Source organism: Alexandromys fortis, unplaced genomic scaffold (assembly GCF_014885135.2).
Source record: "Alexandromys fortis isolate MF-2015 unplaced genomic scaffold, M_Fortis_MF-2015_v1.1 scaffold_56, whole genome shotgun sequence".
In the NCBI taxonomy this organism is placed as follows: domain Eukaryota; kingdom Metazoa; phylum Chordata; class Mammalia; order Rodentia; family Cricetidae; genus Alexandromys; species Alexandromys fortis.
The window spans coordinates 5924749-5952651 of NW_026067935.1; the positions used below are offsets into that span (position 1 = coordinate 5924749).

The 27903-nt window shown below is 46.3% G+C and overlaps 2 protein-coding genes across 2 annotated transcripts in view; one reads left to right on the top strand and one right to left on the bottom strand.

Annotated features, from left to right (window-relative positions):
- Ccdc92 (coiled-coil domain containing 92) lies at positions 1-27903 on the top strand. The gene is made up of 4 exons (XM_050146583.1): positions 1-312; positions 23227-23373; positions 23803-23844; positions 26607-27903. Exons 2-4 carry the CDS (start codon positions 23244-23246, stop codon positions 27377-27379), a joined length of 945 nt encoding a protein of 314 aa, XP_050002540.1. The 5' UTR covers positions 1-312; positions 23227-23243; the 3' UTR covers positions 27380-27903.
- The window catches only part of Dnah10 (dynein axonemal heavy chain 10), a 133112-nt gene continuing 121612 nt past the window's right edge, over positions 16404-27903 (bottom strand). The window contains exon 80 of the transcript XR_007592553.1: positions 16404-18412. The gene's annotated coding sequence lies outside the window, so the exon portion shown is untranslated. The remainder of the gene's footprint in view (positions 18413-27903) is intronic.

Sequence of the window (27903 nt, forward strand, 5' to 3'; positions counted from 1 at the left end):
CTCTGCGGAGATAGCATCGATCCGCCCGGCCCTCCCCTCACTAGCTGACCGCCGCCGCGTCGGCGCCGCATCCTCCCCTCGGACGGCCTCGGGTGCGAGGACCAGCCCGGCGGCCAACGGCTCCCGGCGTGCACTGCGGCGAGCGCTCTGAGGGAGCGGGCGGGATGCGCCGGCGGGGCGGTGTCTCTTGAGTCTCCGTGCCCCGCGGCAGGGCCGCTGCGCACCCGGCTCCGACCGTCCCTGCCCATGGGCCGCGGGCCACCGCGAGGAGCAGGCCGAGCGCCGCCGCAGCCGCCGGAGGGAGCGTGGCAGGTGAGGCGCGCACCTGCGCTGGTAGGCGATGGCTCGCCCGCGGGGCTGGGCGCCAGGCTGCGCACCGGCGTGGCAGGGGAGACGCGGCGCAACGGCTGCAACCGCCGGCCAGGGCGGGGGACGAGCCGCATTGCGGGTGCGGGACAGCGCCCGGGGGTCCGGCCCGACGCCGGCGGGATGCTATGGGCCTCGCCCGCCGGCCCGCCCGCGCCACACCTGCCGCCCCCCGGGCCCGCAGCCCTGGCAAGCGGGTGGCCCCGCGTAAGTCCTCCTCCCCGGGCTCTTGGAGATCCGCGGACGCGCGCGCTGGCCTCGCTCTCTGGCTGCGGCGCCCCCACTCCGGTTGAGGTCTCTTCGGGTTCTACCCGGCCCTGCGGGCTGATGTCAAGCCTCGAATTACCTTTAGCTGCGCAGTCTAGTCCACTGATGACAGTGAGGTGACCGAGGAGAAAAATGTGACCGTGCTCTGTGACAGGTGGCAACGGTCGGTTTCATAACTAAGTACAGGCTTCCAGACACCTTTCGGAGTGTTAAAGCAGCCGAGCGTGATGGCGCACGCCTTTACATTTCAGCTCTCGGGAGACAGAAGCAGGTGGATCTCCGAGTTGGGGGCCAGCCAGCCAAGGCTGCATGGTGAGACCCCGTCTTAGAGAAAAAGGAGTGTTAAAGCCAGCCGTCTTAGAGAAAAAGGAGTGTTAAAGCCAGGGTCGCTGCCTATAAACTAAGTTTGAAATTTATCTCAATAGCATTGGTAATATTAAGTTATTTATGTGCACAGACAAGAATTCCCTGGCGTTCTCTTGCCATTGAATTGTAGGGGAAAAAATGCTAGCATTCCAAATGACTTTTACCTCCAGTTTTTCATGTTTTCCTTTTGGCTAACTGTTCACCAAAATGGCTGAATATTCTAATATGTTTGGAAGAAAGGCTTTAAGACTTGGGCTTCTTGATGTGTGTATGTGTGTGTACACGTGTATAGCACTACTGAAAAACCTTAAAATAATTTGGATTGCTCCTCCTCTGTAGCATATTACAATCAGTTTCGTTTAGATTTTTCTGTTTGGGTTTGCAGTGTCTAAGATTGAACATAGGGCTCCACATAGCATAAGCAAGCTCTCTCACACTGACCTCTCGCCCCAGCCCCGGGTTAGCTATATTTTAAAGTATAGAACAATGATCTACATGGACCAGAATTTTCCTGTAACACTTAAATGTCACAAATTGATGTTCTGGCAATTATACATTTTTAACATTGACTCTCCCAAAGGAACACATGAATCCTTTTGTTTAGAACAGCTCACTCATCATCTGTCCTAGGTCAGTAAATCGATTTTAGCCTCATTATCTAATTGTCGGGATGTGTTTGCAACAGGATTGATGTTAATTACGATGATGATGCTTTTAAGAATACTTGTAAAGCATCCTCTCATATTTCTGGCAAGAAAACATGCAGAGCTTTTTTCTTCTAAAACAAGGTCAGCCATAAATAGATCCTAAATGCATACTGGGCGACACATTTATTAGCCAAGATTAACTGTCTCCTGAACTTCATATACTATGAGGGCGGTGGCGAGGCGCTCTACAGTGCCATCCATACAGAGACTGCTGCAAGTGGGAATTCCAGGCCAGCTAGGTGGCTCTGACAGTTCTTCCCAGCAGAAGTATTGGCAGGGGATAGCATGTGTCCTGATGTCTTCAGACATTTGAAGGTCTGCCATGCAGGAGTCATTTTATTGCTTTAGATTCCTGAGCAAGGAAGAAGACACTTAGTACTTACAGGAAGACAGCATCCATGCTGATGTAAAAGCAAAATTACAATAGAACTCCAGCAGTGAAAAGAAGGGGGGGCTACTCTTCCTCAGGCTTCCTCCTAGTGCAGCATGAATGACAACTCAGCTCTGGAAGGACTGGTGGGGTGTGGGTGGGGTGTTAGTGTCTCCCAGGGTTCCAGTGGCTACTGGATTCCAGGGCTTCTATGTTTTCCTCTTAGCTCTGTGGGGGTTTGTTCTTGAATGTTCTGCTGTTGGCTTCTACAGCTGTGTGCATGTTGACATCCCTAGACACCTACTTGAATCCTGGGAAGATTGTATCTGTGTTACCTGCTTGGTGCCAGAGGTGACTCAAACCCTCCTTTGCATTGTTTTGGGACCTTGGAGATAATAAAGTGCTTCCATATTAGTGTGTTATATACTCTTCCTCTGGCTTTTTTTTTGTACTGACCACCTGATCAAGAAAATTGTCTTCTCTAAGAAGGAAGAAGTCATTCTTGCTACAAATGAAGTGGTGCCATTTGTTCTTAGAGTCAGCAAGTTGTACACTACAGATGGTGAAGAGATGACTCTTGTGCTTGCTCTGTGGTTTAGTTTGTTTATTTCATTACTCAAGTATGACTTGTTTCATAACAAAACAGTCGAGTCATACCTACCTAAAGTGTTGTACTCAGTGTTTTCTGGATGATTTCTAAATATATCCAGAGTAAAACAAAACAAAAAAGTAGAGCTACTGTGAATCGAAGAGGGTGAAAAGTACTGACTTAGGGTGACTGTTGCTGTGATGAGACACCAGGACCAAGAGCAGCTTTGGGAGGACAGGGTTTATTTCACAGTTCCATATAACAGTTCATCATCCAAAGCAATGAGGACAGGAACTCAAGCAGAGCAGGAACTCGGAGGCAAGAGCTGATGCAGAAGCCATGGAAGAGTGTTGCTTGCTAACTTGCTCAGCCTACTTACTTATAGAACCCAGGACTAACAACTCAGGTGACCCCACCTACAATGGGCTGGGCCCTCCAGCATCAGTCACTAATTAAGACAGTGCCCTTCAGGCTTGCCTACTGCCCAGATTTAAAGGAGGCACTTTCTCAATTAAGGCTCCCTCCTCTCTGACCACTCTAGCTTGTGTCACGTTGACATAAAGCCAGACAGAGTAGGGGCTTTGTAATTGAAGACAGTAAAAGATGTGCCCTGTCTGTGCTGTGTCAATCTTGATGAACTGATTGACAGTGGGAATAACGTTGTCATCTTTAGAATGACCAAACTCCCAGGTGTGTGTACTGATTGGGGTTAGCACTCTAGACTGTGGCCAGAGAACCAAGCAGGTTCCTGGAGCGCAAAGATCTGAAGTGCAGCAGGATAGTCGCCAGGTCAATGGAATTAAACTCTGTTGGATACTTTGTGAGCCACCATATGGGCTCTGCCTGAGATCCGTTGTCATGGGAGTCTTTCCTGGTGGAAAGTGGCTGTTGCCTTCTCATTTGTTGTGCAGTTAGTGTTTATGAGCCTGGAAGTCCATTTTCATATTGATGTTGATTAAGGTATGTCTGCTACTACACATTGCAATTCCCAGGACTATTGTGGTCCTTGCCATCTTAAACTTGCACATTTTACCCAGAAGTGAAGAATTACACTGAAAAGGGCTACCTTTGATGTGTATGTGTGTGGGAGCCAGGGGTGGGGGTGGAGGTGCATAAAATACTGGCTTCACAAGAGAAAATTTTGTCCTGTTGTGGATGATTACCCTGGGATTGCTAATGGTTTCTAACCTAATTTCTAGTGATGGATGAAGTAGGAAGTTATGCTCATTCTGTACTCTGATATCAAAGAAGCTTATTTGAACTGTAGTCTCTCTAGCTATCACATACATCACCCTAAGCAAAAGGCACAGGGGTTATCCTTCACTAGTGACATGGTAACAAATCCACATTTGTACTTTGATGGGGAGGATAAGGAAAGCTGCAGTTAGTTTTATGTCCTTGTAGACAAGAATACAGCAGAGGTCACCAGTACTACCTGTCTTTTTTCAAGGGGTGTCAGTCTTTGTCTTTCATAGTGTGTCATCTGTTTTTTTTTTTTTTAATTGAATGCCTGTGACCAGACCAGAAACCTCCAGAAGCTGAGAGCAGCAATCTCTCAGTTTGTGGACCTGCCTATTGCTCTGGGTAAGGAGAGGTGGTCCTTTGGCCAGGGAGGAAGGATGTGTATCCTGCACCTGGCAATAGGTCTTTAAGTAAGCATACTTCCCAGGAAGAAAGTAGTCAAGGGCCGGCGAGGTGACTTTGCAGTACCCTAGCAGTACTTTACAGAAACTGAGCTCAGGCACTTGCTGCCAAGCCTGATGGCCTGATTTGGATCCCTACATCCCATATAAGAGGTCCAGCTCCCCCCACATCACCCTCTGTCTTCCGCATACCTGTCAGAGTATGTGTGCATAATATAAGTACATAAATGTAAAGTAAGTGGTTGAGGCAGTTTTTGATAGTTTATCTTGGTATCAAAGCTATGGTATTGGGGTCCAGTGAAAAGAACACCAAAGCCAGACAGGTAGGAGTGGTCTTCTGGGATGCTCTTGTGTCTTGCCCTAGAACATCATGATGAACTTTGCCCAATGGCTTTTGGGGCTCCACACATTACACTGTGTACCAGAGCTGTGTACTGAGGACTTGGACTATTGTTTGACTGCACCTGGCCACACGGGCTTCTCACAGGATGTTCATCAATGCCTTCAGCATGGTTTCTGATGACAGACAACATTATCTCACATATCGTGCCTGTAACTGAAGGGAGTGGTTAGAAGTCTCACAGCTGCCCAGCCATTTAGGTGACAGTTCTAGATTTTTGTTTGTTTGTTTTTTGTTTTCTGTCTGCCTTTGCCTTCTGAGTCCTGGGATTAAAGCCATGTGCTACCACACCTGGCAAAAGTTCTAGATTTTTATTTTATTTATTAGTTTTTTTGAGGCAGGGTTTCTCTGTGTAGCTTTGGTGCCTGTCCTGGAACTAGCTCTCATAGACCAGGCTGGTCTCGAACTCACAGAGATCCGCCTGCCACTGCCTCCTTAGTACTGGGATTAAAGGTGTGCGCCACCACTGCCCAGCTAGTTCTAGATTTTTAATTGTTGAGTTCTCATATGCAGTCCCAAGATGGGGCATCCAGATTCCCGAGTCCTGTCTCTGCAAAATGCTGCCGGGGTACTGCACATATTCCACTTTAAACTATTATTCCCCAGTCCAGTCTTGGGAACAGTGAACACAGGGTGGAACACAAAGTTGTATACCTGCCATATTTGTGCTTCTAAGTCAACACACATTATGTTAGATCGAGGAATAAAATATTTTACGTGTTTTTGACAGTCACATGTCAGCCTTTACAGTCAGCTATCTGCTGGATGAGTGGAATGACTAGACACCATATGATTTCCACTCCTGTTCAAGTGACCTGATCAGAACATGTTTATAAATGGCCCCCACCATGAGCTACTGTCATTTCCCAGTGGCTTCACACAGGGCCAGCCATATGAGCAGAGTGACTCATACAGCACTGTTAGTAAGCTGGGAGGCCCGGAGGACCTGCCTCTGTCCAACTCTCTCTGTATTCCTTCTCTTTTTGCATCCAGGCAGGGGATGGATACAGAAAAGAATCCTTTGTCACTTCCAAGGGCCTGTTTGAAATACCAAAGGCTACCTGGCTGCAAAGACTCTCTGGCAGTCTCAGAGGCCCTGTTCCTACATGTACCTAGGTTGGGACAGGTACAACATGGAGAGAGCTGGTAAGCTCAAGACTGCCTTGACAGTGTTATTCCCCAAACAATAAGGTTCATAAAACAGTCCTGATGGAAGATGGTGTGAGACTCATAAGTGGTTTGAGTAAGGAGCCCCCATCAGCATCTCAGTGCTCCACTGTCAGTGTGAGAGTGTTTGGTCTTCTGGACAGAGAATATCTACCATGAAGAGTGGAGACGCTTCTGTGTTGAGGATGGAGGCATCCCTAAGATCAGCTTACTCTGCTAGGAGCTGCTTAGCCTTTTCTCCTCTATACAGTTTTTGTTGCCCATATGGGCACCTGATACGTTCAGTACACTTAAACACTGCATAATACATTGCTACTTAAGCAGAGAGCGTAAGTGAACACCACAACACAGTAAAGGAAAGCAACAAAAACTGTATAGAGGAGAAAAGGCTAAGCAGCTCCTATTAAGCCGGGTGGTGGTGGTGCACGCCTTTAATCCCAGCATGTGGGAGGCAGAGGCAGGCGGATCTCTGTGAGTTCGAGACTAGCCTGGTTTACAAGAGCTAGTTCCAGGACAGGCTCCAAAACCACAGAGAAACCCTGTCTCGAAAAAACAAAAACAAAAAAACAAAAAAACAAAAAAAAAAAACCATTGATTTAACCATCATTGTTCTTAAAAAGCAAATGTTAAAGCTGGATGGTTGGTGGTGGCGCTCACCTTTAATCCCAGCACTGGGGAGACAGAGGCAGGTGGATCTCTGTGAGTTTGAGGCCAACCTGGTCGATAGAGCTATTTCCAGGACAGGCTCCAAAGCTACACGTAGAAACCCTGTCTTGAAAAACACACACACACACACACACACACACACACACACACACACACACAAAACAAAAAACAAGTGTTCAGAACTGTCCAGCTGTTACCCTTAAAGACAGATGGGTGACATGTTTGACAGGTTTGCTTTCCTCATTTGAATTTTAATTTCTTTTTTTTTTAAACATTTATTTATTTATTTATTATGTATACAATATTCTGTCTGTGTGTCTGCAGCCAGAAGAGGGCATCAGATCTCATTTCAGATGGTTGTGAGCCACCATATGGTTGCTGGGAATTGAACTCTGGACCTTTGGAAGAGCAGGCAATGCTCTTAACCGCTGAGCCATCTCTCCAGCCCCTTGAATTTTAATTTCTTTGTAATTCTTTAGGTAAATAAATATTGTTCCCTAATCATTCAAGTATTCACTAGTCTGTAAGGAATTAAGGATTTTAGAAAGCAAAGTTTACATTAAAAATCATGTAATTATTAATATTTCAACATTGGCAGAGAAACATGACACCTGAACATACTTTTCAGCCAATAGAATAATTTTACAGTTGCCATCCTCTGTTATGTCTAAGATTTTTTTAAAGGCTTATGAAGAGACTGTGTCCCTACTCTGAAAGGATAGGGTAGATACTTAGCCTTTGTGAGAGAATTCTTTCTTGTGATTTACTATGTGCTGGGATGTCCAGCCTCCCTTACATGTAGACTCTGAGCTATGCAAACGTCATTTTAATGTTTGGTCGTTTGCCTATTTCAAATGGTGACCCTAGTTCCTGGCACTAAGACTAAAGAAAGATGCTGCACTGGGCTGGCAAGATGGCTGAGTTGGTAAAGGTGCTTGCTGCCAAGGCTGGCAGCCTGAGTTCCATCCCCAGAACCCAAATGATGGAAGGAGAGAACAGGTTGTCCTTAGATCTCTATTCATATGCTGTGACAATAAGCAAATGTGGAAAACTTAAAGAAAAGGTGCCTTATAGAATGAACTGCAGAACTTTATATTGCCACCACGAAGGGAAGCTCTTAGACCATGCAGCAAAGAATGTGTTTAAGAGCCTCAAGGCTGTTGTCTCGTCTCTGTGTCATCCCCATGTTACATTGGAATGCCTCCACTCCTGTGCTTCATACAAGTACTTGGGGAGTTGGGGTTTTTGGTGTTTTTTGTTTTGCTGTGCTTGGCCTTGAACACAGCCTGAGCTGTGCTGGGCAAGTGCTGAACCACTGAGCTACATCCTCAGCTCATTTGTTTATTCATTTGTTTGTTATTTTTTGGAGATAGTCTGAGTTGTCCAGACCAGCCTGGAACACTCTGTAGCCCAGGGAATCTTCAAATTTCTAATTCTCTTGCCACGCCCTCCCAAGATTACAGCCTGTGCCATTGGGCCAGGCATTTTATTTATTGTTGTTTTATTTTGTTAAAGGGTTTTCAAACTGTATGGGTATTTTGCCTGAATATATGGCTGTGCACCATATGTATTCCTCTTACCTACGGTGGCCAGAAGAGGTTATGGGATCCTCAGACCTTAAGTTATAGGTAGTTGTGAGCCACCATGTGGGTGCTGGGAACGGAACTTGGGTCTTCTGGAAGAGCAGCCAGTTCTCTTAACTGAACCATCTCTCCAACCTCTGGATCTTTACATTTAATTTTGAACTAGAATTTTGTACCTGAGTAGTTGTTTTTGCATTAGAGCAAGAGCTGTTTTCCAAGTAGGAAACAATTTTAATTGATTGACTCAGCACTGATTTCCTTAACTTCTCCATTATATGTGTGCAAATTGCAAAGTTTAAATCATGGCACTGTACTCGGGGTGTCCTGGTGACCACAGAACCTGTTATTTTGTTTCTTCCATCCTGAAGTATTTTTACATGGAATAGAAGTGTCTGGTCACAATCTCAACATCTTGAGACACTTTAGTCTTTTTAAGGTTCATGTAATTAGCAGTCTCCTTAAAAACAGGTTCCCTATATATGAATTAATGCTAAAGTCTTTCAACAGTATGCTCTGGAGTTGACCTGTGTCAGCTCTGTATAGACTTCAGAGAATAACCCAGTGACAGAAATTGGGGTTCAACCTGAAGGTCAGAAAGGCAAAACAGCCAGCCACTGGCTCTTACCTCTACCTCAGTCTGAAATGGGATCCTGCCTCTAGCAATCTCAGTATGATACTGTGTGTGAGAGTTGTCTCCTCCCGCTTTATATTCCTCTCTAGGGCTGGGATTAAAGATGTGCACCACTACCGAATGGTTTCTATGGCAAACTAGTGTGGCAACTGGATTAAAGGTGTGTGTCACCACTGCCTGGTCTGTAAGGCTAATCAGTGCAACTGTTTTACTCTCTGAACTTCAGGCAAGCTTTCTTTATTAAAATAGAAATGAAATATCACTACAAACCACAATACTGGATTTGCCTTGTTTGCAGGGTTCCATTTCTTGGTTATCTTAGTATTTAGACAAGAACACCAAAATCTTTCTGCCAAGGACTGAGAGGAACACTCACGGTCACAAGCAATATGAAGTTTATATGTGGGCCCAGGAGAGCAAGGCGGTGCCTGAGTTGGCCCAGCATGGGGGCAGGTTGAGCAAGCCCTCTGTGCACTTGCCTCACCAGGGGTGGAAAATTCAAAACAAGCTTACATGGGCTTATTCTGATGGCTTGTTATTGGATGTCTTTTTCTCCAAGGCCAGTAGCTCTCTACAATGAGAAGGCCTTGCCTGGCCAGGTATTGTCCCTCCTCTGAGCTCTATATACCCACACATGCCACTGAAACTCAAGAAGAGCAGAAGTGTCAAATCACAAGAAGAGAAAGCTCACCTCAGGGCAGAGCTGCATCACCTGGGATCCTGCAGCTCATATTGGGTACTGGGTAACTCTTTGCTGTGAGGCTTCCTGGCTGTAGGTAGCTCCCTCTTATCAGCTGTAGTGACCCAAATGGCTACAGATGTCTCTGAGAGCTGCAGCTCTTCCACAGTTCCTGGTCAAGCCCCTTTAGTGCACCAGAGATCACATTCTTTATGTTCTTTAATCCTGATCATTTCCAGCTGCTGTACATCCACAAAGAAACAATGGCTGTGCAAACTGTCTAGGCAGAATAGTAGTAGCTCACTCCAGTAGAGACTGGCAGGGATAAGACTACATAAGCAAGTCAGCTGTTAGCAGGTACCTCTGCCTTCCACCATGTCGCACATTCTTACGTGCTGTCCTGTCTACTCCCCACTGCCCTAGTACTATACATCATCTAAGTCATGGTCTGAACGAGGAAGGAGTCAGCAGCCATGGCCTGATACTTACAAAGAGCAAGCCCGAGCCCCTCCTCCAGCTAGCCAGCAAACCACAACCTGTGTCATCGAGAGAGGTCACCTTGCACTGTACTGGAAGACAGTGTATTGTCATGTAAGACAGCCTGTCAGAAAAGCAAATTATTAGGATTTCTAGGATGCATTGTACAGAATTATGTTGAATCTAAAGCCTGGATGTTTAAAATACTTAGTAGAAAACAACAGTAGCACATTTTCACAGAGTTCTGTACCAGCTCACAAGCAGGCTCTAAGTTCCTAACCCAGTACAGAGTCTGCTTTTCTGCATCTGTAGGGCAAACACCTCTTGTTCTAAAGTGCTGTCTTCCCATGAGTGGCCACATCCTCAAAACCAAGCTGTTAGACTGTTAACACTAAGGAAAAAGTCTGTATATGAGCCAGTCTCAACTTGAGCTGTGCAGTAGGGCAAGGGGGAGGGTGCTTTGAAAGAAGTACTAATAGTGTATTATTATCACTGCAGTGAGTGCTGGCTATGTGTTTGCGCTGGTGGACATTTCCATGGGGGCAAAACAGTACAATATGTCAGGAATGTGGACTTGGGAGTCAGTGGTTCAGAATGAATCCCAGCCCTGCTACCTAACAACTGCAGCTTTTTACTTGCTGAGATACAGATTGGGTAAGAGTGTTCAGCGAGCTGAAGATAGCACCTGACCTTGTAAGCCTTTGTTACAACTTCCTCCCAGAGCTAAGAGACCTGGGCCACTGTGCCTCTCCTCTCCTGTGCCCTGCTTTATCCTGGCCAGTCTGAATTCTGAACTGGGAACTGTACCTCTATTGTATAGCCCTCCCCTCTTGGTTTCTACCTTGACCTCAACTTATATGTACAGTTTTTAAAATTATGTTTTGCCTCCATTTGTGTCTGTGAACCATGTGTGTGCCTGGTGCCACAGGAGCCAGAAGAAGGTGTCTGATCCCCTAGGACTGGGGTTATATTCCTTAGCTGCCATGTGAATGCTAGGAGTTGAATCCCTAGTCCTCTGCAAGAGCAGCCAATGCTCTTACTTGCTAAGCTGTCTCTCTAGCCTTTGAGCAGTTCTTAATACGGTAGTGTAAATCTGGCAGTCGCCTGTCTATCCCACCTTGTTTCCACACCTCTCCAAAGTCAAATAGTTTGTAGTCACGCTATTGTAAAGCTTCATTCATGTTTCCCTCCCCAGAGTCGCTTCCCCCTTCCTAGGTCTGCCCATCCTCCAGGCCTCAGCTCAGCCCCAGCCTTTCCAGAAGGGAAGCTTTGTCCTTCCAGGCAGCAGTTAAGTGGTGCCACCTGGTATCATACAAAGTACCAGGAATGCTGTGACAATTGAGGCCCCACCCCCTACCCTCCAGGGATCTTCTCTGCCTGGAGAAGGTGACAGGTGCACTAAAGGGCATCTCCCTGGGCTCCTTTTCTCTGCCTCCTGCGCTTAGTACTTCCACCTCAGGAGGTTATAATTACAGATTGTTATCTTCCCTCACCAAGTGATTGTAGGCATGGAATGAAGTTAACATTGGGTGCTTTAGGAGCATACCGGCTTGATTGCTAAGTACACAATCAAAAGGACTGATCCAGCTAGTGCTATAGGCTTTGTAAATGTCAAGATAAATTTAAGCAAGTTGTGGTAGCACACACCTGTGATCTCAGTACCCAGAAAGCCAAGGCAGGAGGATGGTAGGTTTGAGGTCAGCCTGGGTTATGTGCCAAGTTTAAGGATAGTCTAGGCGGTAGAATAGAACACTGTGGGAATAATTTTTAAACAGATTCAATGATGATGTTAAGCTCCTAGCTATCAGGGTGACTTCTGAGACTCAAGAAGTCCTTGGACCCTTGTTCATTGAAAGTTTCATAGGTGGAACTGTCTGTACCCTGTCTATAGAGATTCTTCCCTTGTTGGCTCAGGGTGATCCTGATGCCTGGCCAGCTTGAGAAGCTCACAAGTGATATTTCTGCAAAGCCATGACTGAGTTAGTTTTCTGCTAGTACTGCTCACCCTGATGGATTACTCCAAAGAGTAGTTACCCTGAGTGCTGCCTGAAGAGAGAAGAGGATACAGAAGTAACCGAAGGGCCTAGGCAGGGTCACTGTCCTACATGCCCTTGGCCTCTGCTGTCCCAGCCGCCATTTGTATCTAGAATATTCTCTGTGGAATCGTAAGTGCTGGGTTGATTCCTCTGGAGTCTGAGGCTCTTACCTCCTAGGGTAAAATCTGCTTCAAGTACTAGTTCCACAAAGCCCAGACTCCAGCAGGTACCCTGTGATGGAGAGCTTGGTAATTGACCTCTTCTGGCCTACATAGCCCATTTAGAGATACATCAGCCTCCTGCATTCCAGACCTGTTTTCTTGAGGAGACCTTGCACACAGAGGGACTCATCCCTTATCTGAGCATGGGTGCCTGGCATGGTTTTAAATAGCAACTCTGAAAGTGTGAGCTAATTAGAGTAAGAGGGACATGGGAATAAATCCATCATGCAGACCTCCAGTGACCACAGGCTTCCCAGACAGGCTGTGTATCATGTTTCCATGCCTAATTGCCAGCTTCTGATCACATCTTTACAGCCCTAACATCAGGCTGTGCACTCTTTCTGAAGGAAATGGATGTCAGTGGCTGGAGAATTGTTGATGGGCTTATGTTTTATGATGGATAATGTCATCAAGATACAGGAAGGTAGTCTGTGTGGATAGAGGATGTACTCAGGGGCTCTTGTCATTCTCTGCTTGTCTTGGGGGCACTAAATTGTTGCTGTTGTAAAACTTGCCTCCAATGTACTCTGGTGTACTTGGGCAAAGCAATGACAACTCTAGTCATCCAGGATCCCCTGACATGATGTTAGGAAACACACTGCCTCCTCCTTAGTGGTGTTCATTGGTTGCCTTTTTCAGGAGAGAGCATGAGATCATTTCTTCTGACTATAAAGTGATCTTTGGGTAGTACTAAAATGAGATTTAAAAAGTTCATTTACTTTGATTTTATGTATATGGGTGTTTTGATTGCAGGAATGTTTGTGCACCACAAGTGGGCAGTGTCCATGTAGGCCAGCTGAAGGTGTTGGGTCCCCAGTCACTAGAATTACAGACAGTTTTGAGTCACCATGTGAGTATTAGGAATTGAACAAGGATACTTTGAAAGAGCAGCCAATGCTCTTAACTTCCAAGCCATCTCTCCAGCCTAGAATCTCCAGCCACCATCTAGAAAGTAATGTTTTAATAACTCTTATGTATATCCTTGGACATTTTGTCATGACTTATGCAAAATGTGAAATTGCTGATATAGCTTACAACATGGGCTTTTCAGCTTAACCCATCACAAGCACATGCTGTTAACTTTTCATCTTCACACAGTGCTGTTTTGCGCTCCCTGAGTCCTCCCTGCCAAGCACTTAGAATCCTTTGTGTGGTAGTCATTGTGCAAAAGTTAAGTATTTGGCTTCTTTCTCCTGTTGGCTTTTAGAAACATCTGTTAAAGAAAATGGCTTCTGTGTGGTTAGGGAGTAGAGTACCCATAAGACATTTCTACGTAAAGTTTTCGGTTTTGGTTGACACCAGAGTCAGTTTGGTTTTTTTTGCTCTGATATAATACACCAGCCATTCTGCTTTTTTTTTTTATTTTCTTTTTATTTATTCTTTGTGTCCTTCATCTCATGTGTCTCAGTCCCATTCATTTATGCCCTTGCAACCTCCCTTCCAAAAATAAAATAAAATTTAAGAAGACAAAAGAAAAAAATCTCACTGTGGAAGCTATAGTGTGACATACTGAGTCACGCAGTAAACCTTTTATCCATATTCTTTATGTGTAAGTGTTCATTGTAGAGAGTCATTGGCCTGGTTCGAAGCCTCTGGTTTCTGCTACGCCTTTGATACTGAGCCCTCTGTGGGACTCCTCTTGGAAATCCTGTTGTTGCCCTGTGTTGTGAAGATCTGCAGCTTTGGGTCTACAGGACCTGCCCCTTCACATGCTCCAGCAGATCATAAATGGAATAGATGTTGGGGTGGGCCAACTCATAACCCTGGTTCTGGGCCTGGGTAGTTGCAGGCCTGGTCAGCCCACCAGCTCCCCCTTCTTCACCACAACCATTATGTTTAATCTTGTAGCTGAAAGTCTTTTGGCCCCACACAGGCAGCACGATGACTCTTTGGGTAACAGAGGACTGCAGTTCAAACTCAGGACTCCTGTGCTGAGCTCTAGCCACACTTGTTTCTATTTTGTTTAAAACAAAAAAAACATGGGCTGGAGAGATGCTCAGCAGTTTAGATGGAGCCCTTATTGCTTTTGCAGATGACCCAGGTTTGATTCCCAGAACTTCAAGATAACTCACAACCATTCAAAAATCCAGTTCCAGGGCATCCAAAGCTGACTTCTGAGGACACCAGGCACATGCATGGTACACATATATACATGAGGTAAAACATTCATACATGTGAAAAATTTTTTAAAAAGCTATCTCAATTCTTTTGTTTAGGTTAATTTCACATGTATGAGTGCTTTGCCTGTATTTATGGCATTGTATCATGTATGTGCCTGGTGCCAGAGGCAGTCAGAAGAGGGCATTGTATTCCATGGAACTGGAATTATAGGCAGTTACGAGCTGCCATGTGGGTGTCAGGAACTGAACCCTGGTCCTCTACAAGACAAACAAGTGCTTTTAACTCCTGAGCCATCTCTCTAGGCCAAAACACCCTGATTCTTTAAGATTACCTTCTGTCTCCTTAAAAAATTAATTGCACTTCTAATTTTAATATTTAGTGCTATAGTTTTGTTCTTTAACAAGATATTTCTGGAGTCTTATCAAATGCTTGCCTTTCAGGGAGCTGATGCAGTCTAGCTTTTTTTCTTGCAACCCTAGCTCTTTGGGGGGTTTTCAGATGACTCGCTCACTGAATTTCCTAAATGCCTCTGCAAGCAGGAACAGAATGTTACAGCTTATAGCGGTTCATTCATTTAGGTTACTGTGAATTCAGAATTGTGTCTGTTGTCTTCATACATGATAAAGGTGCATTTTTAAGATTGTGGTATGTATGTGTGCATGTGTGCACACATAACATGGCATATGCATGTGAAGGTCTGTAGAAGGAGCTGTGGGCTGCATTCCTGTCGCCCTGCTCCCGGCCACCTGGCTAGCTTATGCCCCGAAATAACAATACACAAATTGTATTTATTTAAACACTGCCTGGCCCATTATATCTAGCCTCTTTTTGGCTAACTCATATCTTGCTTAACCCATATTTAGTAATCTATGTTGCACCATGAGGTGGTGTCTTACCAGGAATATTCTTAACCTGTATCCATCTTGGAGAGGAGAGCTATGGCGACTGCCTGGAGAGGAGAGGCATGGCATCTGAGCTCACTTCCCTTCTTCCCAGCATTTTGTTCTGTCTATTCCACCCACCTAAGGGCTGACCTATCAAATGGGCCAAGGCAGTTTCTTTATTAACCAATGAAATCAACAGATTGACATATGACCTTACCACATCAAAGGTCAGCAGACTGTAGGGTCAGTTCTCTCTTTCCACCTATGGGTCCCAGGCATCAAACTCAGGTTGTCATACTTGGCAGTAAGCACTTTTAACTGCTGAGCCATTTCAACAGCCTCCCTCCAGGGTGCATATTAAAGCAGGTCCAGGGAAGGGCTACTACTTAGCCTCAGGCCATTTTTAGCCATTGTAGTTCAGAGGAAGATGTAAAGTTTTACTGTCTCTGGACTCTACCTGTCCATTTTATTGGCTTCCCTGGATGACCTCTCTCCAGTGGAGATGGAGCAGGAAGGCAACTAAAGAAGTTACAGATGACCCAGGTACTTTATGTTGTCTTCTTTGGAAGCAACTAGAATTTGCTAGCTCGTTCTCAGGAAATATCTAGTATGAACAAATAAACAGCTTAGAGGTAAATAAGTAGAGCTATGAATCCATATTTACATAGTAGTAGGTCACTGATACTGAGCACTTACTGTATGCCAGGTACCAGAGCCTGGTGCACTTAGCACTGAGTGGGCTGTCATGAAGATCAGGTTCCAGCTAAATGACTTCACTCGCACCCCAGATGCAGCCCCATCCCTCTCAATTTTGTCTACCTTGTCCTTTTTGGTTCCACTGTGCTCTGCAGATCTTCTCTGGACCTGAGTTTTTTCATGTGGAGAGACAGGTTGCTGGCCAAGTAGTTGGAGGCTTTTTTCCCTGGTGTCCTCTGAGCCCACACATCTACCTTGAAATATGTAGCGTACCTTCCTCCCTGGCCAATATTTTTCCTGATGGAAGTCACCAGAGCAGTATATAAATTCCTTATAGGAGCCCGCTCCAAAAAGTTCAGCTAGGGTTCCTGGATCCTCGAGGCCAAAGAAAAGTCAGAAGAAACAGAAGACAGGATAGAATCGGGAGGTCTGTCTGGTCATGTCGAAACAGCCAAACAGCCCCGAGTTTATTTCAGAACTTGCTTATATACAAAAGCAGAACAAAGCACAGCACAGATGGCCGGTCAGTATCTAACCACAAGACCATTCCTGTCCTTGAGTGAGCAGCCTCCTCTCCAACATGTGCTTGCTGCCCAGAAGCAGCCTCACTTTCTATCTTGATATTCCTGAGGTTTGTCGTCAGCAGTATATACTAGATAGAGTGTTCTTTTCTCAAAGGCTAAATCAGAAATCTCTCATAGCCCTCAAGGTTATAGGAAAAATCAGAGCAGGCAAGCTTGAACTCAAATGACTTCTTTAAGTCAGAAATGACTCCAGATGGAAACTGAGTCACACATGGGCTCCCACAATTCCCCTCTTTTTATTATATTTTAAGGACCTCTCAGAGTCCCTCAGAAGACTGTGTCTGCCTTGGGGATTCCTTACTGCACCCTAGTCTTATCTGTCATAGGAAAATGGACCTTAGAGATCCATCTCCTATCTTAGGTCGAAAAGAGGCAAAGAAAACTCACCCATCTCTAACTGCAAGTCTCTGGTGTCAAGTTTTTAGGGAAGTGTGCGGAGTTTTACTCCATGAAGCTCCAAGCCCACTTTCCACAGTGAGTTCATAATAAGCTTGAAAACTATAGGTAAACAAATTATGCCCAAAAGAACACAAGCTCCAACAACTGCAGTACTGCTAAGAAGTGAAGTAAATGCTGACATGGTGGAACAGTCTTTTTAAATTGTTCCAAAATATCTTCAACTGCTTTTGATGCATCAAATCCATTTTTGCATTTTTTAATTCCAAAATTCTCTTGATGTAATTTAGCCAACTCTAAGGACTCATTAGAAGCATGCCAAATTCCCTTAAGATGTGCTTTAACTCTTTCCCAACTGATAACACTTTTATTATACACAAAAGATGTAACACAAGTCCACTCATAGTTAGCATGACATTTCAGCTGGACTCTGGTTTTTAAGCTTTGGAGTTCATCCCCTAAGGATTGTACCACATCATACAAGGCGTTCAATTTCTGTCCCATTTTTACATCTATGTCTTCTGTGTCTCCAGTGTCCTAGAAACATTCCTAGATGATTAACAAATCCTGCATTTGAATAGACTGGGACAAAGCCACTGAAGCCACTGCAGTAGTCAGCATAACAACAGGAGCAGAAATTCCTGCTGCAACTAATCCAGCAGCACGTTTCTGTCTACTTAAAGCTTTCTTAATTTGTTCAATTATTTGTGCTGGCACATTGCAAAAGAAGGTTATTTTAACACCAGTTCACAGGTATGAATATCCACTTGAGAAATACAATTAGTCAGAATACAATCAGGGCATGATACATTGATACAATACCATTCATAAAGATTTTTATCTCCCACCAAAAGAACATAAGGCATTTTGACACAAGCCAAACAGTTTTAGGGGGCAAACAGGTTTTGAAGAACTGGATTGTCCTGCTACTTTTCCCATGGCAGCAGCAAGTTTCTAAAGTCTGTGGAAATTTTATACTGGAATACCAAATTCCAGCTGGCAGTTGTTGGTCCCAAGATTCTGCTGTAGTCAAATGATCTTCTTGATTTCTAGACCAGTCAAGAATGTACTGTGATATCACTGTGATGTTGTACTTGAATGGAATAATGCCAATACTTCATCTCCACTACAAAGTTCTATTAGGCCCTCTTGGTTACTTCGTGTATGGAGGAAATCTTTGAAGGGGTGAAGTATCATTTACCCAATGACCTTGAGGAAGCAATCACTTTGTAAAATAAGTACATTGTTTATTATGTCCCGTAATTAATTTTGGAAATACTCCAAGACATACTTCTAAAGCAATATTCTTTGCAAAACATACAGGAATTCCTTTACCATACCCAACATAAGAAAATTTTTGAGCAATTGGGAACTCTTGTGTGGCAGGTCGATCCAGATGTATATCCTTGACTGTAACTACAATCTCGTTTTACTCCCAAACAGCAGGATGTAAAATGGGTGGATCAGGAACATAGGCCTAATTGGTCTCACTCTGGCTTTTCTGGACATCAGGATCAGCATCTTTCTGTTCCTCACACTGTATAATTGAGCTTCAATTTCATCCTATGAAAAAACACAAACATGCCTTCTCCCTATACCAAAACAGTGTCAGGACTCCTTTATAAACCAGTAAATGGATCTTTCCATAGACCTGAGCAAATTATGTGGTGGTGCTTTCATGCCAAAATCTATTCACGGAAGATTGCTCATAGACATCCCATTTACATTTTTAAAATGAAATACATATATGATGACTGTGGGTATAACCCCAACTGCCCATTTTTTTATTTTATATATATATATATTTTAAAGATTTATTTATTTATTATGTATACAGTGTTCTGTCTGTCTGTATAGTTGCTGGCCAGAAGAGGGCACCAGATCTCACTACAGATGGCTGTGAGCCACCATGTGGTTGCTGGGAATTGAACTCAGGATCTCTGGAAGAGCAGTCAGAGCTCTTAACCTCTGAGCCATCTCTCCAGCCCTTTATTGTATTTTTAATTGAGTCTTAAGACTCCCATGTGCTCTTTCAAAATTCCTTGCCCCTGCATAGTACATCTTCTCAAATCCTTGAGATGAGTTTGTTCTGGAGGCTGATATTAGGATTTTAGCATTGTTAGTTTAATGGCACCTAGATAAAATTATTATTTATTCAAGGTATCAATGACCAAATTCCCTGTGATGACTGACAGAGATATTCCCTTTTTATCTAACATTCCAGGCAGGGGAACAGGGACAACATATTCATTTCTGTAATTACTTCCTGCTGGCCTTAGGATGTTTTCTCAGGGCCCTGAAAGGCTAGAATGTTAATCAAAGGCAATGAGGGAACTTAGAAGAATCTGGTTCATTGACAAGCTGAAAAAACAGCATTTACATAGTATGGACTGGTCCACATCAGGATTCAGCAAGTTCATCACTCATAGTCATTGGAGCAGGTTGTTACGGATGTGTTTGTCAGCCAAGTGGAAACCTGGTGAAACAGATACAAACTGGGGACAGAAGTTTATGAATTCATTTGAAATTTGTATACTCATATTCTCAATAATTAAGGAAGTGGGAGAGTCCCGAGACCAGAACAAAATGTGCCAGTAGTTCTTAAGTCCCAACATTGAGATGCTGTGTAGTGCCCATAAGGACAGGTTCTTTGAAAAAGTAGGGGAGACAGTATGCCCGTCCATCCTTCATGGAGAGAGAACCCACAGCAGATGAACTAACTAATTGATGAGTAGACTCAAGAATAGCTTGCTCTAACCAATCTTCAGTTGTAGTGATGAGGCCAGCAGGCCTGCTTTTCATCTCGCACGGCTAGCTTAACACCCGAAATAATAACACACAAATTGTATTCATTCAAACACTGCCTGGCCCATTAGTTCTAGCCTCTTATTGGCTAATTCTCACATCTTGATTAACCCATTTCTAATAATCTGTGTAGCACCATGAGGTGGTGTCTTACCAGGAAAGATTCAGCATGTCTGACCTGGCGGCTGGCTCCATCGCATCTGACCAACTATGATTTCTTTTTCCTAGCATTCTGTTCTGTCTCCTCCACCTATCTAAATCCTGCCCTATCAAAAAGCCAAGGCAGTTTCTTTATTAACCAATGAGAGTAACACATAGACAGATGACCCTCCTCCATCATTGAGTCACATTAGGCACTGTTCTCATATTCTAAAATTGTTACCTCCATGGCTTTGTGAATTATGCTGCTTTGGATAGCCCAGAGCCCATGTTTAAATGAGACCCTCCCCCCAGAGATACTCATTTCTCTTCATCTGCTAAATGTAGCTGCTTTAAAATATCTTCTCAGGCTGTCAAGACTTTATGGGATGAGGTCATGTTCAGATCAATGCCGCTGCAGTGCTTTTTGATTAATGTGAGGTAATGGGCACAGGCTTCTCCTTAGCTCTGTGGTGGAGCAGGATAAAATTATCTGACATGCATACATAATGCATGAGTTCTTGGGGGAGGGGAAAAGAGGGTAGAAGGTGGGGATGCTCAGAAGAGAACAGGGTGTGCAAAGCCCCTGTATTGGAGGATGTTGCAGATAATAGAGGGGCAAAGGATACTGGGATGATGAGCACAAGAGTATACTGGGGACCTTATACTGAGTAGGCTGGGGAGATGCAGCTTGACCAGAGCATCAGATGCTTGCCGGGAAAATGTAGACCAGATGAGTGTGTATACAGAGGGGTGCTATAAAAGGATATATTTTGGAAAGGGGAATATCTGGACCTGGCTGTGCATCTCCCCTCATAGACATACCCAAATGGTGTTTGGCAGCTCATGACTGAGCAGAACATTACTTTTGACCCAGGACACCTTGTGCTGAGTCAGTCCTGAGAGGCTCTGTCAGCCTGGCTCTGGGACAGGGGGTGAGTGTGAATCTGGCCGCCTTGGCCATTCCTGCTGGTATCCAGGGCATGGGGACATATATACTGAGGGTGGGATTTCTTTTAGTTTTTCTGAAGCAGTTTTGATTTTCAAAGGTGCTGGTAAGGTCTAAAAGCCTGGGCCTTTGCCCACCTTCTTGTCTTAAAAACAGGGCTGATTTGTGATTATCTGGAAAATGAACAAAAAGCCCAGAGGGTGGAAAGCTATTTCTGCTTAGAACAGGGATGGCACCTTGCAGAACTGTCCTCTTTAGCTGAGTTGTATCAGGTTTGCTTTATTTGTCAGAGGTTAAATGTGTATACTATGGGAAGCATTTGCTTTCTTGTGTGAAGCTACATCTGCCCAGCCTTGAATGTTACTGCTGCAGACCCTAAGGCTGAGGGGAACAGCCTGGTTTAGGCACATTTCTTGATTTACCTGTTTCAGTGAGAGCATCCCTCTGTTCTGAAAAAAGGACTGCCAGAGCAGACGATAAGAGTGCTGGTGCAGAAGTGCTCCGAGAGGAAGATCTTAATGCCCCGGAGCTAGGAGGCAGCCAGCACCTGGGAGTCACGATGGGAATTGGGCTTGGCTATTGACAGGCCATTTGTCTTAATAATGGCAAGAATGGTTGCAGGCAGGGCCCTTAACCACCAAGGCCTTCATTAGTGTTGAGTTACCCCAGAAATGGTGGCGCAGTTCCCTGGGAGCTATTGCAGCTGGGCCTCTATAGCCCTCTTCAGAAGAATGACTTCCCTGATGGGTCTGCTGCATGCAGAGAGTATGATGTGAACTGATGATGTTCTGTGGTACCGGGGAAGTAACTCAGCAAGAATGTCTGAGTGCCTCACCCTTCCAGTCAGTCAAGCAAGTCCTGTTAAAGGACACCTGTTCCCACTGCTTGAGCTGTCTGCAGAGAAAGACTACAGGTCTGTGTGTGTTCGCTGTGGTGGGGTCACAGGCCCTGGTAATGAGAGTGACTTAGAACCTTACCTGCACCTGGGGGCAGAGTTTCCAACAGAAGGGAACTGGTGTCTAGTTTCTAGCCTACAAGGAGCTGTGAAATTGCTAGTGTCTCTCAGCAAGGCACAGAAACAGCTGAATCACCCTGGGGCAAAGACCACAGTTCAGAGCCATGAGCAGGATGGTGCCCTTACCACACAGAACTGAAGTATTGGCAGGATGCCTGGTAGCCATCTGCAGAAAACCTACAGTTGACTCCATCCATCACACCAACCAATTCCAGACCCGACAGTGTACCCTTATACATATGTATGGCTCTTCAAGTTGCTTGGGGACCAGCTCCAAGCCCTGCATACCATCTATAATGATGGTATGATATCAGTAGCTCAGGAGAAAAATAGCATCATTGACTTAGCCTGTGCAGCTCTTTCCCCCATGGATTCTGTAGCACCACCATCCTGCCCAAATGGTGAGAAAGTCACTTAGCCATCTCAACACGATTCAGTCCCACGTGCACATGCCTTGTCCTGTAGACTTGCATAAGCAGATCTCCTCTTTGGAACCAATTAGGGCATCCCAGAGGATGCCTGTGAGTTACAGACCTGAGGAGGAAGCCCCTGCCAACATGGGCCTTGGTACTTGTAGGTGACCATTGGTGTTTACCATGGCCTCCTGGGTGCAGGCACTGGACTGGACTTAGGTTGAGGCAGGGACAAGCCTACAGGATGTTTAAGGATAAAGGCAAGAGACATGCCCGTAAACCCACTCTGACAGTTCCCTAGGACAGTGGCCAGGGATATGAGACATATAGCCTCATCTGAGTCGGGCTTGGAAAACAGCAGAGCTTAGGCTGAGACCTTGGGGGTCCTGGGAAGGCAGAGAGAGGAGGGTGCGGAAGGCTGTTCTGCCATTGGATAAGCTTGGAAGGGAGCTGCACTGCTGGCAGTGCACTGGATCTCCAGAGAGAGCCAAAGAAAGTGGCAGCAACACACTCAGACTGGGCAGAGTAGTGGGATCCTAAAACACCCCACCTCCCCAGCTACTGTGTGGAGTGCAAGGGACAGGGAGGGGGACAGAGGCAATCCACCTCTGTAGACCAAGTGAGAGGAAGATAGAACAGGCCAGTCAGGGCAATAGGGATGTCTGGCTCCAAGTTTTCTGTGGGGCATTATTTCTTCCTAGTTAAGGACTCTTTTGGGGGTACTTTTTGTCAGTCACACAAGACAAGACAATAGAAAGGTGGGACCTGAATTTGAGTAAACCCTGCTCCATACCTACTGACTCTCCAGTCTACCTTCCAAACCTCTTCCTCTCCAGGAATGGAAGCAGCCTGGAGTTGTGTACTGGGTGCCATTTGTCCTCTTAGCTGGTTCCCATAGAGAAGTGGCTTAAGGGCCTGCACCTCAACAATCAGAAGAGGGCTCTGGATCCCAGGACCTCACCTGCTCCCCACATCTTTCCATGACATGTACCTGGAGCCCCACCTTCTCTCAGCTCTCATGCTGGGGACAGTGACCAGAGTTTTGTGTTTCCTACAGGTCACCTGGATGTCAGCATGGCAGCCACAAACCTGGAGAACCAGCTGCATAGTGCACAGAAGAACCTTCTCTTCCTCCAGCGGGAGCACGCCAGCACACTCAAGGGGCTGCATGCTGAGATCCGGCGGCTGCAACAGCACTGCACAGGTGAGGACAGGCTGATGGCTACAGAAGCAGAGCCACTCCCCATGCTCATATGTGCACGCATGTCATCCTTTGTTGCCTACACCCCTGCAAGTCTTAACCACCACACAACATCATTGAGGCACTAAGCACTCAGCTGCTAGCCTTGTCCTAGAACAGCAGGTGCCTACGGCACTTGGCCACAGCATAGTCTATAGCACACGGGGCAGCTGCTCACTCACTTTGTGCTGTTGGGGTGTATTCGGGGAAGATGAGGAAGGGAACTCTTGAGAGACAAGTCCTTTTGCAGCCCTGATAGTGTTTCTTACATTGATTCTTGGAGCTGCCAGCCCTGCTTCTACAGGGCAGAACTCACTCACTGGGATCTGATGCTGTTTTCAGAACTGATATGAAATACACCATGATAATCTGTGTGTCATGTTTCCTTTCTAGATCTAACATATGAGTTGACCCTCAAAAGTTTTGAACTGACAGGTAAGAGCTCCTCCCACATGTGGGTGCATCTTGTTTTCTTTGTAATGTATTCCCACTGGTCATATGCGTAGGGTCCCTTTGCAGTGAGAGTGGTTTCCCTGAGCTGAGACACCTGTGGGCTGGAGTGATGAGTGCCTGGTTTTGCTTCCCATAGATACATACATCTATTATATACTTTTAAGAATTTTCTTTTCTTTCTTTTTTTTTTAACCTTGAAAGTATATCCTTCTGTAATCCAGATATAAACTTCAATGTGACTTGCCAGAAAGGAGGAAAAGTGAGAACTAAGCAGGAGGCTCTCCTCCCCCAGTCTCCAGAGATTAACCAAGCCCTGGCTCAAAGCCAGAGTGATCCATAGTAGCGGGGTGGGGGCAGTGGGCTTCAGTTCATGGCCCAGATGTCTGGACTATCTTTCTCTGGACTGCAGTCTAGATCTGCTTGCCTAGCGAGAATCGTCAGGGCCCCCCAAAGGTATAGCAAACCAGTGGTGGCTAGAGAACTGACAGAGATGGGGGTCTTCTAGGAGCTCTAAGTCTGTGAGAATGACTTGTTCCTTAGCACAGGGCCAGGACTGAAAGGCATCGAACGTGTTCCTGGGGGAGACCTTTTCCCTAAGCTCTACAAGGGTAGTTTGCCCTTGAGTCCAATCTTTGTTGAGGCCTCAGGTAAATCACTGAGTTTTTGTTACTCTGTCCCATCTCCTTCCTAAGCACTCCTCACATGGTTTTGTCTAAGTGGATGCAGAAGGCCCTGTCAGACTTCGTAGGCCTTGGAGCAGGAGCCTCCATCAAAATCTCTCCATAAAGCAAAGACACCCAAGTCCTCTGCCTGGAGCTCAGGCAGCAACTCAGGACAGAGTTGCAATTTGTTGTGGTTGGTCTATCCCACACCCCCACCATGACAGGCTTGAGAAGGAACTGTCCGTGCTGTGGGAGCCAGGGTGTCTTCACACCTCTCCCTTTTGCCCCATTAGTCTGCAACAGCTCTCAAGCCTCTGTCTCCAGCCCCTTCACCCTCCTTTAGGACACCCTCAGCAGCATTATGGCTTTTGTCAAAGGTGTATGACTCTACTTCAGCAGAGGGGACAATTTGAAAAGCCTCTGGGTGGCTGGGTTTTGTGGGGACATACCCCATCCTCTGGGGTGAAACTAGTGTTCCGTTCAGTGCACATCAAACACAAGCTCAAGAAGGCGGATCAGAAAGAATCCTGATTCTCTCCCCTGAAGGCCATGATGCCTAGGGTGACACAAGCAGACTCATGCAGTACAGCTCAGTGGGGAAGAGCAGGTGGTGTACACCTGACTGTGGACTAGACAAGGAAAGTCAGAAGTCTCTAGAGAGGGTGTGTAGAGAACCAGGGGTACCGGTACCTTCCAGAAGCACCTCTCAGATCTGCACTTGAGAGCAGATATTTGGGTAGCTAGGTCATTTATAGGGAGGGACAGTGTTTGCCTAGGCCTCTTAGGGATAAGAGGCCAAAACAAGCACCTTACTGAGGAGCCCTGGATTTCTTGTTGTGCTGGGACTAGGGCTGTATACCTCTGACAATGTCTGAAATCACCCTGAACCTGTGGCTGTCAAGGACTGTGTCCTTCATCAGCACCAGAGAGTCTACTCTAATGTCCCAGGTCTCTAATGATACAGATCCCAGAAGTTTTGTCTGGCTGGGATGCAGTCAAAGGCCTGAGGTTAAAGACCTACCATGCTTATAGGTAGGGCTGAGAAGGAAGGGCCCACCTGCAGATGTTTGGAGGAAGAGCAATGGATGTCAAGCCCGATTACTGTGCTGGGGCTCTCAATGCACTTGAGAATCTAGTGCTGTAGGGGGTTTTGCATTGTTTTGGTTATGTCTAAAAACATAAGACTCAGATAATACGGCATTATTTCTAAAGCTACCATTTACTGACTTAGTCTCTCTCTCTATACACACACACACACACACACACACACACACACACACACACACACACATATCTGTATTCACCTGCAGTGAGTTTGCAATGTATACTCGCCCACAGGACTTGTAGTAATTCAGAGTCTACCTGAAGCTACTGGCATAGGGAGTACAGTATGCTCTCATCACCCAAAGGCATGGCAGGGCTATCTGCACATTTTGGATGCACAGATCTGGAGTTGAATCAGCTGTAGTGATCATAACACAGAAGAAACAAGGAGACAGGCAGCTCAGATTTCATGTGGGTGCAGAAGGCATGGAACAAATGGACTGCCAGACTAGCAGCTTGTTAGGTCGTGAGGAGTCATTGTTAGTCAAGGGAGAAAGAGGGGAGCAGAGTGGATTGAATGAGACCTGGGAGGTGGTGATACCAGTGGGAAGTAGGGCCAGATGGAGCAGAGAAGAGAGCAGGCTGCCGGCTAGCAGAAAGGGAGCAGAAAGCAAGTGCTAGATTGGGGCAACTGGGATATTAAAGTGGCTGAAGAGCAGGGTCTAGGCCTGAGGGACATGTCTGACATCCTTCACTTGTAGAGCTGGCACTCCAGAGATGCTGACTCCAGCTGACGCTCAAGCTGTTTTAACTTCAGCACCTTCAGATTCTGGAGACGTTCTTTTACGCAGTAAGCCAGGGAACCAAGAGCTGGGAGGGGCCTCAGAGACCCCCTGATTCGCCTTTAGTGGGAACAGGGCCTGCAGGCCATCCTGCACCCCACCTACCATAGGGCTCCTTGCCAGGGCCCTCCACACAGGCCATGAGAATCTGCCTCCTCTACTAGGCTCTGACCTGGCACCTGACTTTTTCCTGCAGGAGACGGCTCTTCCAGAACGACGGAACTGAAGCGGCGCTGTGAAGAGCTGGAGGCCCAGCTGAAGGCCAAGGAGGAAGAAAACCGCAAGTTATTGCAAGAACTGGAGCAGAAGAATGCTGCCATCGCTGTGCTGGAGAACACGGTCCGTGAGAGAGAGAAGAAGTACCTGGAGGAGCTGAAGGTGAAGAGCCACAAGCTGAGCATGCTCTCAGGGGAGTTAGAGCAGCGCGCCAGCACCGTGGCCTACCTCACCTCTCAGCTACATGCAGCCAAGAAGAAACTACTGAGCTCCAGCGGCACCTCTGACGCCAGCCCAGCTGGCAGCCCTGCACTGGCCAGCTACAAGCCCACACCCCCCAAGGACAAGCTGCCTGAGACACCTCGTCGCCGCATGAAGAAGAGCCTGTCGGCCCCACTGCATCCTGAGTTTGAGGAAGTCTACAGGTTCGGAGCTGAGAGCCGCAAACTCCTTCTGCGGGAGCCGGTGGATGCAATGCCAGATCCCACCCCGTTCCTGCTGGCCCGGGAGTCTGCTGAGGTCCAGCTCAAAGAGCGGCCTCTTGTCATACCTCCCATCGCCTCAGACCGTGGCGCCAGTGGGCAACATAGCCCAGCCCGAGACAAGCCACACAAGACCCACGTCGGGGTGGCTCATCGCATCCATCATGCCAGTCCACCACAGCCCCAGCCTGAGGGAGAGACGAGGGCTGTGGACCAAGTGAACACAGGGAAGGTGGTACGGAAGCACTCAGGGACGGACCGAACTGTGTGAAGCCTGCGGCCACCACCGCAGCCATCCATGCACTGTGAGCGCCACGGGGAACCTCGCCCACACCTTCCTCACCCCACTCATGCCAAATGTTTCCTACCGTCGCAGCCTGGCTCCTGGCCCCATAGTGACACAATGGTGTCTCCACTGAAGATATTTACTGGCACTGTGGCCAATGCCTGCATGCCTATAGCTTGCTTCTAGCCCCACGCCATGAGATCTCGGCACACTTCTTAACAAGGACCAGGCCACGGCTGCATCACATGCCACACTCGGAATCAGAACCGCTTGAAGTCAAAGCAAAATAAGGATCCACCCCTCCCAATATCCAGGGCAGCCTATGAGAGCAGAGCAGTAGCTTCTGCTTCTTCCTGGAACTCCTACCTTCCCACAGACCCTTTGCCAAGCAGCTGTAAGCAAGATGACCCTCACCCCTCATGTCACCCCAACCTGAGTGTGTGTTCATAATTTTTTGTTAGTTTCACCCAAGTGTTCAGGATCCAACAAATATTTTTTTTCTAAACCCA

Coding starts and splice junctions, on each gene's coding strand:
- Ccdc92 (XM_050146583.1), top strand. CDS start 23,244: ATGGCAGCCACAAACCTGGAGAACCAGCTGCATAGTGCACAGAAGAAC. Junction 23,374..23,802: donor GCTGCAACAGCACTGCACAG/GTGAGGACAGGC, acceptor TTTCCTTTCTAG/ATCTAACATATGAGTTGACC. Junction 23,845..26,606: donor CAAAAGTTTTGAACTGACAG/GTAAGAGCTCCT, acceptor TTTTTCCTGCAG/GAGACGGCTCTTCCAGAACG.